Below are 19539 nucleotides of genomic sequence, written 5' to 3'. Positions count from 1 at the left end.
AACTGTTGTGCTAATACATATAAAGGCTCAGATACCTTGGAGTCAATAGTGACAAACAATACCCATGACAGTAGAGATTAGACGTGCCTGGTTCTGTAAATGGACAACATAAGAAATAGAGAAAGTAGCTGACCACCTTCCGCATCTGCTGTGTCATTTGCTAAGATCATGGGTGATCGTCTACCTTAACCCTATTTTTCCTGTATGACCCTTATTTCTCTTGAATTGCTTAATATTTAAAACCTGTTGTTCTCTTGCCTTAAGTATAAACACTGACAGATCCACCATAATCTCTTGGACAGAGAACTCCCAAAGAATCTTGAAAAACTAGCTGTTAGAATTTTAACTGCCAGCTTCCTTTAAAACAAATGCACCCTGAGAAGTCCCTGGTATGTTTTCCATTTGTGTTGGACACTCTTTAGGGTGCATTTGTTTTGAAGGAAACAACAAAATAATGTGCACCATGTGGCCACATTATTAAGTACACCTCATTAATGCAAATATATAATCAGCCAGTCATGTGGTAGCAACTTAATTCACAAAAGCATGTCAACAGATTCAGTTGTTGTTCAGACCAACCATCAGATGGGGAAGAAAAGTGACTTTGACCATGGAGTGATTGTTGGTGCCAAATGGGGTGGCTTGATTATCTCAGCTTATTGCCTGGGGTTTTCACATACTACAGTTTCTAAAGTTTACAGAATCAGAATCAAGAATGGTTTAAAAAATTTTTAAAATCCAGTGAACAACAGTTCTGTAGGTGAAAATGCTGTAGGAGAGAAGTCAGAGGAGAATGGCCAGACTGGTTCAAGCTGACAGGAAGGCAACCGTAATCAAATAACCACTCATTACAACAGTAGTATGCAGAAGGTCATCTGAACGCACAACGTGTCAAACCTTGAAGTAGATGGGCTACAGCAGCAGCTGCAGTGAAGGGTTCCACTTCCATGGCCATTTTATTAGGTACACTCCTATACCTAATAAAGTGTCCATTGAATGTATTTTCAACGCGGTGATTTTGTTAGCTGTTTTTTTTCCCCCAAGATGAACTGGTTCTTTGAGAAAATATTATAATATTGGTTTTCAACCGTTGGACCCAAGTTGGTGTGTTTGTATATGAAATGACTGGGAAACTTGTCAAGAGACTGACATAGAGTACCACAATAATATTTGCACAGATGATTAAAGCTGTGTTTGTTGAAACCAACAAATAACCATTACTATTTCAATCATATCCTAGGGACTCTTTAAGCAGTCTAATATTGTTTCTAAGTCTCCAGGCTTGCAAAACCTATACTTCAAAAGTGACAGGTATTCATTACATCCAAATTTCATTAAAACCATTTTATTTGCTTTTCTGAAGTTTTATTAGAATGGTTAGCAGCCTTGTAAAAAAAAAATTAGTGGTCTGGATCTCATTGAGTAGAGCCATGAACTGCTTTAAAACTCCCCATTTATTTTGTTCACCTCTGGAAAGTTGATCTTGCCAGCCTAGACAAAAACAAAATATTTGAAAAGAGTTACAGAGCTCTCTTGTCCTCTAAACAGGCAATTTAAAAACTAGAAGCAGGAGTTGGTCATTTAGTCTTTCACCTCTGCTCTATCATTTGGAAAGACCATTCTGCAACTGAGAGGCAAGGCTTACCCTGGGGCCAGGCTTTGCACAGCTTAACTGTGGATGGTGGATGATCCAAAAAGAACCCCTCCTAATGAACGCGTCTGAAAATCCTTGAAGACAAACAATATCCTATTTTTACCCCTGGTCAGATGTGTCAAATTTTAGTTGCTGCTAATTGTCCCTGCATTTTAGAAACATTTAGAAATTCTTAGCAAGGACATAATTATCAGAATCTGGTTTATCATCACCAGCATGTGATGTGAAATTTGTTAATTTAGCAGCAGCAATTAAATGGAATATATAATATAGAAGAGAAAACAAATGAAATGAAAGTAATAATAATAAATAAATAAATAAATTACAGTGTATGTATATTGAATAGATTAAAAAATGTGCAAAAACACAGAATTACTGTATATTAAAAAAGTGAGGTAGTGTCCAAGGGTTCAGTGTCCATTTAGGAATTGGATGGCAGAGGGGAAGAGGCCGTTCCTGAATCGCTGAGTGTGCCTTCAGGCTTCTGTACCTCCTACCTACAGTGAGAAAAGGGCATGTCCTGGGTGCTGGAGGTCCTTTATAATGGACGCTGTCTTTCTGAGACACCGCTCCCTGAAGATGTCCTGGATATTTTGTAGGCTAGTACCCAAGATGGAGCTGACTAGATTTACAACCCTCTGCAGCTTCTTTCAGTCCCATGCAGTAGCCCCCCCCCCCCATACCAGACAGTGATGCAGCCTGTCAGAATCCTCTCCACGTTGCAACTATAGAAGTTTTTGAGTGTATTTGTTGACATGCTAAATCTCTTCAAACTCCTAATGAAGTGTAGCCGCTGTCTTGCCTTCTTTATAACTACATCAATATGTTGGGACCAGGTTAGATCCTCAGAGATCTTGACATCCAGGAACCTGAAACTGCTCACTATCTCCACTTCTGATCCCTCTTGAGGATTGTTATGTGTTCCTTCGTCTTACCCTTCCTGAAGTCCACAATCAACTCCTTCGACTTACTGATGTTGAGTGCCAGGTTATTGCTGCGGCACCATTCCATTAGTTGGCATATCTCACTCCTGTTACCACCTGAGATTCTACCAGCAATGGTTGTATCATCAACAGATTTATAGATGGTATTTGAGCTATGCCTAGCCACACAGTCATGTATATATAGAGAGTAGAGCAGTGGGCTAAGCACACACCCCTGAGGTGCGCCAGTGTTGATTGTCAGCAAGGAGGATATGTTATCACCAATCCGCACAGATTGTGGTCTTCTGGTTAGGAAGTCAAGAATCTAATTGCAGAGGGAGGTGCAGAGGCCCAGGTTCTGCAACTTCTCTATCAGGATTGTGAATGATGGTATTAAATGCTGAGCTATGGTCGATAAACAGCATCCTGACGTAGGTGTTTGTGTTGTCCAAGTAGTCTAAAGCCATGTGGAGAGCCATTGAGATCGTGTCTGCCGTTTACCTATTGTGGGGATAGGCAAATTGCAGGGGGTCCAGGTCCTTGCTGAGGCAGGAGTTCAGTCTGGACATGACCAACCTCTCAAAAAGTGTTTCATCACTGTCGATGTGAGTGCTACTGGGCAATAGTCATTAAGGCAGCCCACATATTATAAATGATTTTTTCTGCAGTACTGTGAATTCTTTTTAAATGTTTTGTATGGGACTTAAATCATCAAAATCATTCATTGTAAAAATAAATGTGGTCTTATAGACATAAAGTCATCATTGAAAAGACCATCTTGAAGGATTTTTTTTGGACGGGTTTAACTCGTCAGATATCTACAAACAGTTTTCCCTTGCTTACTTTTGGGGAATTCCACTAAGCTTCCATTCCATTTTTGATTCCATACTGGTTTCAATGTTGAGTGCAGTTGGGTAGGAGCCCACTGAGTTACTTGGGCTTGCAACTCACCAGTAACTACCTTGGGTTGTATGTGGAACTGTTGAGCAGATACAATCTGGATTTGGATTGCCTTTGGGATTCACAAAACTGCAAGACAGATGATTTGATCAGATTATCATCTGATACATTCTTGTGCTTATCACTCTGATTTTCAGGCATCAGGTACCTATATTATCTGGAGTTTGAGGAGGTCTGGCATGTCAACAAATACATTCAAAAACTTCTACAGTTGTACCGCAGAGAGCATTCTGACAGGCTGCATCACTGTCTGGTATGGAGGGGCTCCATTCCAAAATTAAATGAGCACATAAATTAACCCATTTCAAATCCAGCAAAGGCAGATGGAATATTGTTTCCTCAAAACTCTGCCACTGTTCGTGGCAGTACAGTGATGCAGCCAGTAAAGATGCTGCCTCAGAACTTCAGCAGCCCTGACATTGTATACGGTCTGGGTGAAGTTTGCCTATTCTCCTCATGAACAGGTTTCTCCCGGATGTTCCACCTCATCGCAAGACATGCAGGATGCCATGTCAAATAGCCGCTGAATAGCACCTATACTGATGATTAGTAGTATTTGGGCAGAGTTGAAGAGAATCTGGGGAAAACTGGGAAAACAATGGGATCAGTGTAGGTGGCTGTTTAATTGCTGACAAAGGCTTTGTGGGCCAAAGGATCTGTTGCCGTGCTTTTAACTCTATGACTTTGTGACTTTCAGTCAACACAAAAGTTGCTACAGCATCTGTTCATACTTGAGTGTACTTTTTTTCCCAAGATACTCCTGCAGCTATCTGGATAACTACCAGTTGATACAGTTATAGAACAGGTTTAAAAAAATTTTTTAAAACATGAGAGATTGTGCAGATGCTGGGAATGTGGCGCAACACCCACAAAATGTCGGGGAAACTAAGGAGATTTGGCAACATCTACGGAGGAGAATAAACAGTCAATGTTTTGGGCCAAGACCCTTCATCAGGATTGGGAAGGAAGAGGGCAGAAGCCAGAATAAGGTGGTGGAACCAGGGCACGGAAGAAGGAGGGATACATTCAGGAGTTTGAGAAATTGATGTTCATGCCATCATGTTGGAGGCTACCCAGACTAGATGTGCTACTCCTCCAGTCTGGGTTTGGCCTCATCATAGCAGAGAGGAGGCTAAAGATGGACATGTCAGAATGGAAAATCAAACTGAAACCAAACCGGGAGATCCTGACTCTTATGGCTGACAGAGCAAAGGTGCTTAACAAAGTGTTCCCCAATCTGAGTCGAGTCTCACCGATGCAGAGGATGCTGTACAGAGCCCACTGAATACACTAGATAACCCCAACAGACTCGCAAATGAAATGCTGCTTCATCTGGAAGGACTGTTTGGAGCATTGAATAGTGGTGTGGGAGGAGATGAATGGGCAGGTGTAGCAATTCTCCCTCTTGCAGAGTTGTGTACCAGGAGGGAGATCAGTGGGGAGGGACATGTGGACAAGAGAGTACAGATAGATAGAGCAATAAATTTTCATCACTTGAATTTGGGCTGAAATTGGAATTGGTTTATTATGGTCATATGTACTTGTACTTGTCTTCCATACTGTTCATCCAGATCAAGTCAGTTTATTATGGTGTAGAACAAGGTAAAACAATTACAGAATGCGGAAAAAGTGTAACAGCTACAGAGAAAGTGCAGTGCAGGCAGACAATAAGGTGTGACTACAGTCAAAAACAGTATGTGATTGTCTCTAGATAAACAACTACTCAGGACTGAATCTTGGAATTTGCTGAAGTACAGGAGAGAGGGGAAATATTTTTGTTACATAAGCGCTTTTTGATCAATTGTTCAAAATTTGTTTATCTAGCACTGTAAAATTATCCAGGTTTTTTGAAAAAGACATGTTGGTTGCTGTCAATTGCCTCAAATGTACAAGCTAAGTGCAAGGGTTGGAAAAGAGGAGGGGTTGATGATGTTATGAATGTGCCACAGCTCTGAGGGGCCGAAGGGTGCGGGGTAGCCCCCTCCTTTGTGAGAATCGCAAGATCACTATTAAGTCAGTTCAGGGGACACAGGAAATGAGAGAAAGCCATGCAGAATCCGCAAAGAGTTGGAATGTGTCCTGGCCTCCAAAAGGCAGACCCATTGATACCGGCTATTGTCTCTTGGAGACGGACTTGTGTATTGCATCCTGTACTATGCATCGAAGCCCCAGGCAATGAACCGAGGGGGAGGTTGGTGGAGGGATTGCATCATCCCAACCTGATTGACAACTGAGACCCTGTGAGTCAGGATAAAAAGAAAGTCTGTGGGAACAGCCCCTCAGACGCACCAGAAGAAACGCTAGCGATCCCGTAATAGCAAAAACCAGTGGAAGGTCACGTGCGTCCATTTCCATTTGCCCCGGAATTGGTGGCCTTTACCACGGAAGAACGGTTTTTAGCTAACAACGGGGAAATCAACACCCAACGACTCTCGAAGGATTGACATCATAAAAGGAATGGGCAAGTTTTAACCCGTCTTTCTCTCCAACCAAAGGCTGCAGCCTACAGCTTGACTGAACTAAAGTGACTTTTATATTTCCATCGGACAATACATTATCCCCTAGACAACGATAGAGCTATTTCTTATTGATTATTATTATACCCGCGCTTTTAGATTTAGTATTGACGACGTATATTATCTGTGTGTTTGCATTGATATTATTTTTGTGTATTTCTATCAATAAATACTGTTAAAAATAGTACCATCAGACTTCAACGGACCTCTCTATCTTTGCTGGTAAGTGACCCAGTTACGGGGTACGTAACAATGGAAACACGAAGAGAATAAAATGGAACTGATGTAAATATTGAAGATTTAGAGTGAAGGGCTGTTAATGTGTTGTATGATATGATTAGATGAACTGAATGAGCTCTCATTATTATTTTATTACAGAAATCTACAAGCTGAGTATGAACGGTTAAAGCAACAGCAGATTCTGAGAGGTGTAAAGCCCATGCCATCACCACCTTTCTCACCGACTCAACAGAGCTATCAAGATGCTGAGCTATTGGCTGAAGCCAAGCTCCTCCGACAACACAAGGGGAGACTGGAGGCCAGAATGCAGATTTTGGAGGATCACAACAAACAGCTTGAATCACAGTTGTGCCGGCTGAGAAAACTTTTGGAAGAGGTATGATTAATCAGGCATTGGTCTCATGAAACAATTAGGTAAAGCTGTGGCTGTGTGCTTTCTTGGTGTTGAACTAATTGGAGTTCAATCTCCAGCTATCAATACATTGACTTTGAACATATGAAACAGTTGAAAATAGGAGAAATCTGTGAAAGGAAACATCAGCATAGGAGAAAAGGCTGATTTTAAATCATTTGAGATCATGAAACAAAAAGTTTCATGATTTGGCAAAGTCTCAAAGCCATATCCAAAACTAGCTGAAGCTGAGAAATGGGGTCATTAGGTTGGTAATACATCTGAGATTCTGCAGGATACTTTTCATCATTTTATTTCTTTTGTGGAGTGAGTTGATTAATTTCAAAGACTTGGTAAGCTGTGCATATCAAGTTCAAGTTTAATTGTTATTCAATCATACACATGTATAGGTAAACGAAATATCGTTCCTCCAGGGCCAAGATGAAATACACAGTACAGTCACACACTGCACATATAGTTACGATAGCACATCCAGTCACCAAAATATAATTTAGTTCTTGAATGGTTGGCCCGAAGATTGATAATGAATGGGATGTTGTCCAGAAGTCACAGTCCTACAAGATCCAGCATGCAGCAGTTCCTCATCTCACACTGGTTCAGCAGACGCAAGCAGAACACCTTGTTTAATGCTGGGCAATCCAGCTAGTCTTCCACAGAACAAACACTGGGGAGCAGCACCAACAAGAGAGGCCAGCCCCCGACCCAGCACACCCGCTGCTCCCCGATCTCCCCCACATGGCCTCCAGCGCCTCTTCGCCTGGGTGGCTGTAACAGGCGGCACCATGGCATGAGGGCCTAGTCTGCATACATCACCACCTTCAGTCTCACCAATGAACTGGACTTGCAATATTTTATATTACCAGTGACCAACAGGGTCTTGCAATCACAAGAAAAATGTGATACATTTATGCCATTTGTTGGACCTGAAGAGGCCACTGTAACCAAGTGCACCACCACCTTACTGGAGCTTACAGATGTCAACTATATGTCTTTATTCACTGAATTACCATTCCTGAGTGAGTACAGTAAAAATCACCGGACTTTCTCACCATAAACATCGGTGTGCTATTGCAGTTCTACAATTTAACATTTACTAAAAGCTGTAGAAGTTAAGGCTATATAATTGGGGTGAGAATGTTATTTTCAACAATAGTATGTCTAATTTTAAAACTTTAATATAAATGGCATTTCTGCACCATTTGAGGCTCAGTTGAGTTGTTTATTGAGATCTAACCATCAGGGATTTGTCAATTTCATTTTCATGGCATGCATAGTTTAATTAATGTGAGCACCTTCTTCTTAAATGTGAATTATGTGGAATTTTCTATTGAGAATGACCTGAGGCAAACGAGAATTGATGAGTCACCAAGAGTCCATAAGAGAAATAAATCAGGTTTATTTTGGTTCTAATAGACAGGAAGTAACATGCTGCATATAACACTTAACCAAGTCATCTTCCTCACTATGCTTGCTTTGGGTATTCCAAATTGCTGACATTGCAAATACAAAAATAATTGCTGTGGAGTTGCTTAAACGTGGGAGCATCCACAAATCTAAATAAAACCAGTAGTTGCCCACGTGTATATATCACTGACTCACAAAGTTAAAAGTGCACATTAGTGGTTAGCATAACACTTTACAATGCCAGTGAGAGTTCAGTTCCCACCACTGTCTGTAAGGAGTTTGTACATTCCTCCCGTGGCCGTGCGGGTTTTACTGCGGGTGCGCCAGTTTCCTCCCACACTCCATCGACATCCTGGTTGGTAGGTTAATTGGTCATTGTAAATTGTCCAGTGATTAGGCTAGGCTTAAATCAGGGGATTGCTGGGCTCAATCAATCAATAAATCAATAAAAACATTAACAATAATGACAAGTCAGTGCATATAGTGCAAGTTCAAAACTATTGTTCTCAGTTGCATACCCTGTGGAACCTTTCATCTCTGGATTACACCCTTTGTGGGGCATTTAATAGCACTTCACGTCTCTAAATTTTGACCTGCGTTGCAATTTGTCATCTGTCTATCCTTGATGCATCCTTGGCTGCTTGTTCTTCAGTCATATTGACCTCTGATTCTCAAGTGTGTCTGTCAAATTTTGTCCTGTCCACAAAATAATGTCCATATCCTTAGACTGAACTCACTGTCAGCACTGATATCCATTTTTATCTTCATGAAGCACTAGGGGATTTTATTCTGAACCCACTTCCTAAAGCCTCATACAGTTCATTAAGTGGTTATGACTGTGACAGAAATTAATTCATTACATTCAATTTATTTTTCAAATTTACCACGAATTATGCTTATCATTAATTAAACCATGCATATTGCCATGTATGCAGGACTGGTGCTTTAGAATTGTGCTGTGGTTGATGACTTATTTCTCTTCAGAAGCTTGTGTTATGACCACACTAATTTTTGCCATGATAGTACTTGGGTTTTTTGGCTAATTGAAATTGACTTTATACAAAGTGAAGGTTGGTTATTGTGAAGAGAGAGACTTGCAATATTTATATTGCACTTCATATTCATTAAGGTAATTAGGAAAGACAGTTTCTGTTGTCAAGTAGGAAGTGTAACTACAGGTCCCTCAAACAGCAATGTAAAAATGACTCGATATTCTGTCTTTCAGTAATACTGATGGCCTGGGCTCAGGGTAATACTCCTGCCACAGAAAGTGAGTGTGGAATTGGACATTTTCCATTATAGTTGGTGAAATTGCAAATTTGAGGAAAAATACTGATCACCTGGACAGCTGGACACCTCAGGGCTATCCAGAATGTTATTTAATATTTTGAATTTGGCATGTTCTCATATCATCAGAAGTATGATAAACATAATGAAACAGACTTTATACAAAAGCATGTTCAAAATACAAAATCTGTTTTTGAATAAACAGCACAAATTGACATGCCACACCTGAAGCCACCTCAGTGTGCTTCACCCACCATTTTATAATACAATTTTATATTAAAAGTATGCATTTACTACATTTGGAATTTATTTTACAAGCTTATGTTTGAGAAAGTTCAGTTGAATGTGAATAAAATTGACCTATCGTTGCATTTGCTCCCAATCAATTGGAAGACAGTCCATCAGGACTCAGACAAAAGTATTTGCTAATGAATTGATTACTTTCAACTTCTCAATTGCAGTCATGTTGCATTTTTGAGTCAAATGGTAGAAATGTCTGCATTGGAGAATGTGCCTGTGGCATTGCTTTGCTAAATTGCACTTCAATCTGTCCACATGACACATTTCTATGACAGTAATTACAAGGTGTCAAACTGAGGGTCCACCCACTGATTTGAAAATATGCAGTTCTGCTTCCATTTGCAAACTAATTGTAGGTTTATTTAACATTTGCTAAGGCCTCAAATAATCCAAAATTACTTTGCAACCAATCAAGTATTCTTAATGCCTAGCAACACACACAAAATGCCAGTGGAACACAGTAGGCCAGGCAGCATCTATAGGGAGAAGCACTGTCGACGTTTCGGGCTGAGACCCTTCGTAGTTACTTGATCCATGGCAAGTTCCCACAAATGTGAGAATGATATTTTTTGGTGATGTTACCTGTATCGATTATCCTCCGAATATTGCCACAGAATCTTCGTAATTCCACCTGAATGAATAGTTTGATATCTCATCCTCACTTTGCTCTGGACTCCGTAGACAACAGGAACTTGTACTTCAGGCTGCTGTTCATTGACTACAGCTTGGCTTTCAACACATTAATCATCAGGATTTGAGATCTGAACCTCTGTAGCTCCTTCTACAACTGAATGCCAGAGTAATCAGCAGACTTCAATCAGTGAGGATTGGTAATGACATCTCCTCATCAACATAGGTGAACCTCCAGGATGTGTGCTTAGGCCCTATTTTACTCTCCATCTGCACATTATTGGCTCAGCACAGCTCCAGAGCAATCAAATTACCTTATAACTCTACTGTTGTTAGATGAATCACAGGTGGCAATAAGTCAGTGTACTGGAGGTGAGAAAGGCCATCTGGTTGAGTTGTGCCGCAAAAATAACCTCTCATTCAACATGAGCAAACTAAGGAGCTAATTGTTGATTTCAGGAGGGGAAACATGCGCCAGTCTGCATTGGGGAATTGGCAGCGGGGAGAGGCAGTGACTTACAGTTCCTGTGTTTAATATTGGACAACCTGTCCTGTGCTCAGCATCTCAACTTTCACAGGAAGCTTCAGCTTGTCACCGAAGACTTCAACAAAAGATCTGTAGCTATACTTTTGAAAATATCCTGACCAGTTGCATCATGGTCTTTTACTGCAATTGGAATGCATGAGAATACAAGAAGCTGCAGAGAGTAGTGGACTCTGCCAAGTACATCTGCTCCCCATTATCAGTCATATCTCAGAAAGCACAACTTCAAGAAAGCAACATTCATCATCAAAGATCCCAGGCATCTGTCACCAGGTAGGAGGTACAGAAGCCTGAAGTTCCACACCACCAGTTTGAAGAACAGCTACTTCCCTTCAACCATTCATTTCTTGAAACATCTTGCAAAGCCCCAAGTACTGCAGTTTAGCAACACCATAACTACTTTGACTACCTTGCACTAAAATGCAAGGTAATTGTTCTAATTGTTTTCTAGTAAAAGCGTGTATATTTGATTGTTTTTCTTGTGAATTCTGTTGATGTGATGCTTTGTGACAGTGGTGCTGTTGTATACAAGTTATTCATTGCATCTGTGCACAGATGTCCTTGTGCATATGACAATAAACTTGACATTGGCTTTGACAAAAACTGGCATCTCGAACAGTGCAACAGACTCTTGCAGATGTGGTGAGGTACTTAGAAGATGGAACATAAAACAGTACAGCACCACACAGATCCTTTATCCCATGATGTTATTCTGACCTACATAAACCTACTCTACAATTAAGCTTCCCTCCTATACAACCATAACCCTTCATTTTTCTTGTATCCATGTGCCAATGTGAGGCTCTTAAATACCCCTGTTCTATCATTCTCTACCACCAGCTCTGGGGGTGTGTTCCAGGCTCTCTGTGTAAAAGGAAAAACCTATGTCTGACATCTCCCCTAAACTTCCCACCACTCACCTTAAGTGGATCTCTCTGGTATTGGCCATTGCTGCTGTGGGAAAAAAGGTGCACAGATATCTAGGCTCCAAGCGTCTGGAGTAGGATTTAAATCGAAAATCCTTTAGACCAAAGTGCAGAAATGCTCTCATCTTGGAGCCTTCACTGAATGTCCTAATAGAAAAAGATAATCACAATTTATGGTCAAATTGGAAATACCTGTCCAAATATATCACCAAATTGGAAAGCTGTTTCCACTGTACCGGCTAATTGAGAATGATTCTCACTGTTGACCAATTACCTTCCATAATATGTTAATCACAAATACTGCTATGACCTTGGCAGCTAAAAACAAATGCTACTTCAGTTCTTTTAGCTAACTGGGGATGCTGTTCCTATTCTTTCAGCTAATTGAGAAACTTTGTTCACTCAGTGAAATTTGTGGAGTTGCGACCATGTGAGACACTGGACTTCAGAAAATAAACCAATTAATGCAAATATTAGCACAGTGGTTCTCATCAGGAGCCACAATCCCCCACTGCCCACCACTCTCTCCCCCACCCGCGGCACAGTGGTTCTCATCGGGAGCCACATCCCCCAATGCCCACCACTCTCTCCCCCACCCGCGGCACAGTGGTTCTCATCAGGAGCCACATCCCCCACTGCCCACCACTCTCTCCCCCACCCATGGCACAGTGGTTCTCATCTGGAGCCACATCCCCCACGGGCCACAAGTTAGGAAAAAATACAAGAAATGGTGAGTCACAGAAGTTTCTGAAAGTGCCATCATAAGTTTATTTTAATGAAATATATAAATAAAAAATAAATTAGTATATGTAATTTAATTGGAACCCCAAATGAAATGAATGAGAAAATGTGCCTGATGATGCAAATGAGGCAGCAAAACAGCTTGTGGGGTGGAGGGGGGAGTGCTGCACATCAGTCATCGTCTCTGCTCTGCTCGACCACACACAAATAACCGTGCACACCCTGCTCCACATCCACCCCCAAATCCCTGATTATACAGTGAGCAGGTGGGCGTGACCCTGCGGGATACCCAGCAACGTGCTCCACCAGCTCGCGATCATGATTACTTTGTGATAGCTAATTACATGTTAATAGAACCATCTGCGTCAAAGACTGTCAGAAGTTGCCAGGATTTCAATTTCAAAACCCGTATCAGAAGGGGATTAGTACGGAGTGCCTGGCATGACCCATGTTGTAGTAATCTCATTAAAACGGTTATGAGTATCACAAACAAACCAAACATTGGGCAGGGCTGCCTACAGCAAGGCCAATCAGTGAGTATGCAGCAGGACTCTGGTTCTGTTTACCTTCTGAACTATAATACTTGTAAAAATTGGCATGAAGGCTGTAGTTACTGTAGTGGGGTTATCTGCCAGAAATGGCCACACTGCAGAGAGGCGAGAAAGCATGAATTCTACCATGCATCACTATCTACCACTACAACTTCTATTAAATCCCTGATACTTACCATAATTTGAATGGAAGTTCAATTTGGTTTTCTTTGTGAGTATATGCTCTTCATTGCCACATAGAGTTTGCATATATATATATAAAAAATCTATTTATGATCTGCATCTAAGAATTACCTAAAAAACGGTTTTATTTTTACATGCATATTCAATACTGATACTTTTTTGCGTGAGATCATACTTTTTATATCTTTGTTTACTAATTTTCTAAGAATGTTTTATTGAGCTGATTGAACATAGAAAACCTACAGCACAATATAGGCCCTTCGGCCCACAAATCTGTGCTGAACGTGTCCTGACCTTAGAACTACCTAGGCTTACCCATAGCCCTCTATTTTTCTAAGCTCCATGTATCCATCCAGGAGTCTCTTAAAAGACCCTATCGTTTCCGCCTCCACCACTGCCGCTGGCAGCCCATTCCACGCACTCACCACTCTCTGCGTTTTTAAAAAAAAAACACCCCTGACATCTCCTCTGTACCTGCTTCCAAGCACCTTAAAACTGTGCCCTCTCGTTTTAGCCATTTCAGCCCTGGGAAAAAGCCTCTGACTATCCAAGCAATCAATGCCTTTCATCATCTTATACACCTCTATCAGGTTACCTCTCATCCTCCACCACTCCAAGAAAAAAAGGCTAAGTTCACTCAACCTATTGAGTGAACCCTTTCGGCCCGAAACGTCATCACTACCTCCTCCCATAGATGCTGTCTGGCCTGCTGAGTTCTGCCAGCATTTTGTGTTTTTATTTATTTCCAGCATCTGCAGATTCACTTGTGTCACCTCACACTTACCTGGGTTGAACTTAATCTGCCACTTCTCAGCCCAGTTTTGCATCCTATCAATGTCCCACTGTAACCTCTGACAGCTCTCCACAACACCCCCAACCTTTGTGTCATCAGCAAATTTACTAACCCATCCCTCCACTTACTCAACCAAGTCATTTATAAAAATCCCAAAGAACAGATCCCTGAGGCACACCACTGGTCACCGGCCTCCATGAGAATATGACCTGTCTACAACCACTCTTTGCCTTCTGTGGTCAAGCCAGTTCTGGATCCACAAAGCAATGCCCCCTTGGACCCTATGCCTCCGTACTTTCTCAATAAGCTTTGCATGGGGTACCTTATCAAATGCTATAAGGATTTACAGTTCAAGCAAAATTCAAATGCAGCAAGCAAAATTTCTGGGTAATGACTGATATTTAAAATAAGTTTCAACAGCTCTGAGAGAAAGCAAAATTGATTTTAATTGGATTTCCCATCTCTTATCCAATTGAATGTGGTTTTAGTCAAGCTCTTCACCTACTGTCAAAACTCATAACAGTTTAGATGTTGTGAAAAGAGGTGATATTTGATCATCTTTAACCAAGTTAAATACCCGGATATGCCTGGTTTTGAATACACAGATATTCAAAAACTTGCTGGTTTGCACAGTCACTTGGATCTCACTAAATACCCAAAGTAACAATATTAAGTACTTTTTCATTGTTGTTGGAAAGAATATTATCTATATTTTAAATAAATTATCTATTCAGAGCTTTGAAATTGTTTTATTTTTCATATACACCTATAACATTATACTTAATATATAATAATATCTGTAACCTGTTAAAATTTAAATATTGACTGTATATTAGAATAATTAATACAGCTGACCCAAAAATACTTTGAGGAACTATGGAGGGTGGAGGCCACAGAGCTAAATGGAGGTCACAAGTGGGCCATGAGTTGAAAAGGTTGAGAACTACAGCATTTGCAGATGTCAAAACCTTAAATGATATTGGTGTATTTGTCCAATGGCCTAAAGGAAGCTGGCATTTCTGCGTAAATTTTTATTTCTGCTTCATGATAATTACGAACTACTCCAAGTAAGGGCTGCATAAAACTCTTATCAGAATCATGAAGAGAACAATATAACCCATAGTCTTTAATTTTTCTAAAAATTACTTTGCATCCAAACCATAAGATATAGGAGCAGAATTGGGCCATTTGGCCCATCGAGTCTGCTCAACCATTTCATCATGGCTGATCCAATTTTCCTCAGCTCGAATCTCCTGCTTTCTCCCCATATCCATTCATGCCCTGACCAATCAAGAATCTATCAACCTTTACCTTAAGTATGCATAAATACTCAGTCTCCACAGCTGTCTATGGCAAAGAATTCTGAATATTTAACCAAAGTTTAAAACAATTTAGCATAATTACTGTATAACATGGACTATTTTTTTCAGCCATTAACAGAATCAAAGCTGAATGGAGTTAATGCCGTTTCTCCATCTGCATCCTTTCAACTTGCTGAAAATGGTCAAACATTTAATGAGGACTTCAGCTCACAGACAGGTTAGTGATGATTATTTTAAATTCACCAGCTGAATTGCCAGAGAAGTGACCCTTACCAATCAGACAAGTTAACCGTTGTTAGCAGCATTGCTCAGAATGGCACATGTGTGAACATAGAATATTAAAAAGCCACTTTGCCCATTACTTTGGCTGTAAGCTGTGCTTTTGCATTTCTATCCCTCAGTCTCTTGATAGATGAAAGCTCCAAATATGTTTCATTTAAAATGATTTCTCATATTATGCAACCTTAAGCATTGGATTCACTTAGCTGAAAGACATTGCAGTTGAGGAATTCAGGAATAGGGAAGGTAGAATGTAGAAAAAATTACCACTGAAATGGAGGAACATTTAAAGGTGAATAAATCATCAGCTCCTGATGAGATGTACCAAAGGCTCTGGTGGGAGTCAAGGACTCTGACAGATTTTTAATTCTTTTCTGGCCACATGCCAAGCATCTGATTACTGAGGAGAGCAATTGTGATATCTTTATTCACGAAAGGTGGCAGGGATAAATCAAATAATATAGGCAGTGAGTCTATTGTCAATGATTAGAAATAACTGAGGGATAAGATTAATCTGTGTTTGGGAAGACAGAGATTAGTCTAAATTAGGCAGCATGAAAGGGGGAAGGGGGTATCCTTTCTGACCAATTCAACTGAGTATTACCAATTCAACTGAGTATTTTAAAGAACATACCAAAGTGATTTGATGAAGGCAGTGTAGTTGATGTATCTCATTAAGTTCTTTGACCAGGTCATACATAGCAATCTCATCCAAAGGGTTAGAGCTCCAAAGGATCCAAAAAGACCAAGCTGTGAAATGCATCCAAAATTGGCTTGATAATTGTAGGTGCAGAGATGGCAGTGGGAAATTTTGCCTTTGGAATTGTGTGACAGGGATCTATGCTGGAACTTGACTGTTTGTTATGTACATATTTGATTTAACTGTAGGAGTATGAATTGATGGTAAAGGCAAATGTAACATCAGCATTCATTTAGGGAGGTCTAGAATAAAAGCAAGGATGTACTACTGAAGCTTTGTAAGGGGTTAGTCATACCACATTTGGCATATTGTGAGCAATTTTGGACCCTGTATCTAAGGGAAAATGAGCTGGCGAGGGTCCAGAGGAGGTTCCTAAGAATGATTCTGGATATGAATTACTTGAGCCACTGTTACAGCACTGCAAGCTGTTCTGGTTGCCACTGAACAGGCAAACATGTTATTGCACTTTTGAGAAGAGGAGATTAGCCAGTTTGTTGCCTGGAATAAAGCATCTCAATAGTGAGAAGGCACTGGATAGGCTGGGTTTCTTTTGCTTTGAGCAGAGTAGACTGACATGGAACCTAATAAGGTATGCAAACTTCTGAGTAGCATAGAGTAGGTAGATAGTAAGAAGCTTTTCCCCACAGCAAAGACCACAACAAGTTGGAGCAGAAGTAGGCAATTTGGCCCATTGAGTCTGTGGCTGCTATTCTATTATGGCTGATGTATTATCCATTTCAACCCTACTCTTCTGCCTTCTCCCTATAACCTTTGACACCCTGAATAATCAAGAACCTATCAACCTCTGCTTTAAATATACTCAATGACTTGACCTCCACTGTGGTAATAAATTCCACAGATTCACCACTGTCTGGCTAAAGAAATTCCTCCTCATCTCTGTACAACAATGGATATCCCTACATTCTGAGGCTGTGTCCTCTGGTCCAGACTCCCCCATGACAGAAAATATCCTCTCCACATCCATTCTGTCTAGGCCTTTCAATATTTGATAGGTTTCAATGAGATTCTCCCTCATTGTTCTGAACTCCACTGAGTATAGGGTCGGAGCCATCAAACACTCTTCGTACGTTAACACTTTCATTCGTAGAATCGTTCTTATGAACCCCTCTGGACCCTTGCCAATGCCAGCACATTTTTTTTGTTGCTACCTGTAAGAAGTCTGTAAATTCTCCCTGTGACGCGTGAGTTTCTCCATGTCCAAGTGCTCCGGTTTCCTCCTACAGTCCAAAGGCATGCCTGTTTGTAGGTTAATTGCTCGTAATAAATTGTCCCGTGATTAGGATTAAACTAGGCTCAGATTAAATCCAGAGATTGCTGGGCAGTGCAGCTCGAAGGGCCTATTTCACGCTGCATCTCTATAGATAGATAGAGGGCCCAAAGCTGCTCACAATATTCCAAGTGTGGTCTGACCTATGTCTTAAAAAGCCTCAGTACTGCATCATTGTTTTTATCATCTGGTCCTCAAAACAAATGTTAACATTGCATTTGCTTTGCAACATACAGAAAATGCTGGAGGAATTCAGCAAGCCCGGCAACATCTATGGAAAAGAGTACAGTAAATGTTTCAGGCCAAGACCCTTCAGAAGGACGGAGTCTGTAATCTTTTCCATCGACGTTGCCTGGCCTGCTGAGTTCCTACAGCATTTTGTGTGTGTTGCTTGGATTTCTAGCATCTGCAGATTTTCTTCTGTTTCTGATTGCATTTATTTTCCTTACTACAGACTCAAGTTAGCCTTTAGGGAATCCTGCAGAAGAGCTTCCAAGTCCCTTTGCACATCTGATTTTTTTCTTTAATTTCCTGCGCATTTAAAAATAAGTAGACTCCGCCTTTATTCCCTTTACCACGGTACATGCCCATACTCTTCCCTACACTATATACCATCTGCCAACTCTTTGCCCGTTCTTCTGTAGACTCTCTGCTTCCTCAACACTACCTGCCCCTCCACCTATCTTTGAATCATCCATAAACTTGGCCACAAAACCATCATTCAAATTATTGACATATAACATGAAAAAAGCAGTCCCAGCACCGATTCCTGTGGAACACCACTAATCACTGGCAGACAACCACAGAGTATGCCCCCTTTATTCCCACTCTTTGCCTCCTGCCAATTAACCAGTTTTCTGTCCATTATCTTTCCTATAATACCATGGGCTCTTATGTTGTTAAGCAGTTTCATGTGCAACACCTTGTCAGAGGCATTCTGAAAAATCCAAGTAAGCAGCAGCAGTTGACTTTAAAACTCAAAAGTCTTAAGATGGATAAGTCACCTGGGCCAGTTAGATTACATCCCAGAGTCCTGAGAGAGGTTGCTGAAGAGATAACGGATGCATTGGTCATGATCTTTCAAGAATCACTTGATTCTGGCATAGTCCCAGAGGACTAGAAGATTGCAAATGTCACTCCACTCTTTCAGAAGGGAGGAAGGCAAAAGAAAGGAAATTGTTGGCCAAATAGCCTAACCTCAGTGATTCGGAAAGTGTTGGAGTCTATTATTAAGGATGTGATTTCGAGGTACTTGGAGACTAATGACAAAATAAGTCAAAGTTAGCATGGGTTTTATAAAAGGAAATCTTGCCTGATAGATATTAGAGTTCCTTAAGGAAGTGACAAGCAGAGTGAACAAAGGAGAGGCAGTGGATTTACTTGGATTTTCCGATCAGTCTGATCGTTTCCTGATTGGTTAGGACATCAAAGGATATGGCAAGAAGGTAGGTGTATAGGGTTGAATGGGATCCAGGATCAGCCATGATGGAATGGCAAAGCAGACTCGATGGGCTGAATGGCCTAATTCTACTCCTCTGTCTTTTGGTCTTTCCTTTGTCTCTCCTGTCTGTTGTTTCCTAAAAGAATTCCTACAGTTCAGTCAAGCAAGGTTTCCCCTTGAGGAAACCATGCTGACCTTGGTCTGTTTTATCATGTGTCTCCAAGTAATGGACTCCAACTTTTACCCAACCATTGAAGTCAGGCTACCTGGCCTTACATTTCCTTTCTTCTGTTCCCTCCCTTCTTAGCAAGTGCAGTGACATTTTTTGCAGTTTTCCTGCCCTGTGGAACCATTCCAGCATTCTTGAAAGATCATTACAAATGCCTCCACAATCTCTTCAGCTACCTCGTTCAGAACCCTGGGATGTAGTTCATCTGGTTCAGGT

The 19539-nt window shown here is 40.8% G+C and overlaps 1 protein-coding gene across 5 annotated transcripts in view; it reads left to right on the top strand.

Moving 5' to 3' along the window:
* Window positions 1–19539, top strand: part of LOC140730544 (utrophin-like) — a 460763-nt gene that overhangs the window by 420170 nt on the left and 21054 nt on the right. For all 5 annotated transcript variants that reach the window (XM_073051151.1, XM_073051153.1, XM_073051152.1 and 2 more), the window contains 2 exons: window positions 6432–6669; window positions 15495–15603. In XM_073051151.1, the coding sequence (XP_072907252.1) occupies window positions 6432–6669; window positions 15495–15603 (347 nt within the window). The remainder of the gene's footprint in view (window positions 1–6431; window positions 6670–15494; window positions 15604–19539) is intronic.

The sequence above is a fragment of the Hemitrygon akajei genome, chromosome 7 (genome assembly GCF_048418815.1).
Source record: "Hemitrygon akajei chromosome 7, sHemAka1.3, whole genome shotgun sequence".
Taxonomy (NCBI): Eukaryota; Metazoa; Chordata; class Chondrichthyes; order Myliobatiformes; family Dasyatidae; genus Hemitrygon; species Hemitrygon akajei.
The sequence above is the reverse complement of the archived record's forward strand: the minus strand, read 5'-3'. Positions and strand labels throughout refer to the sequence as shown.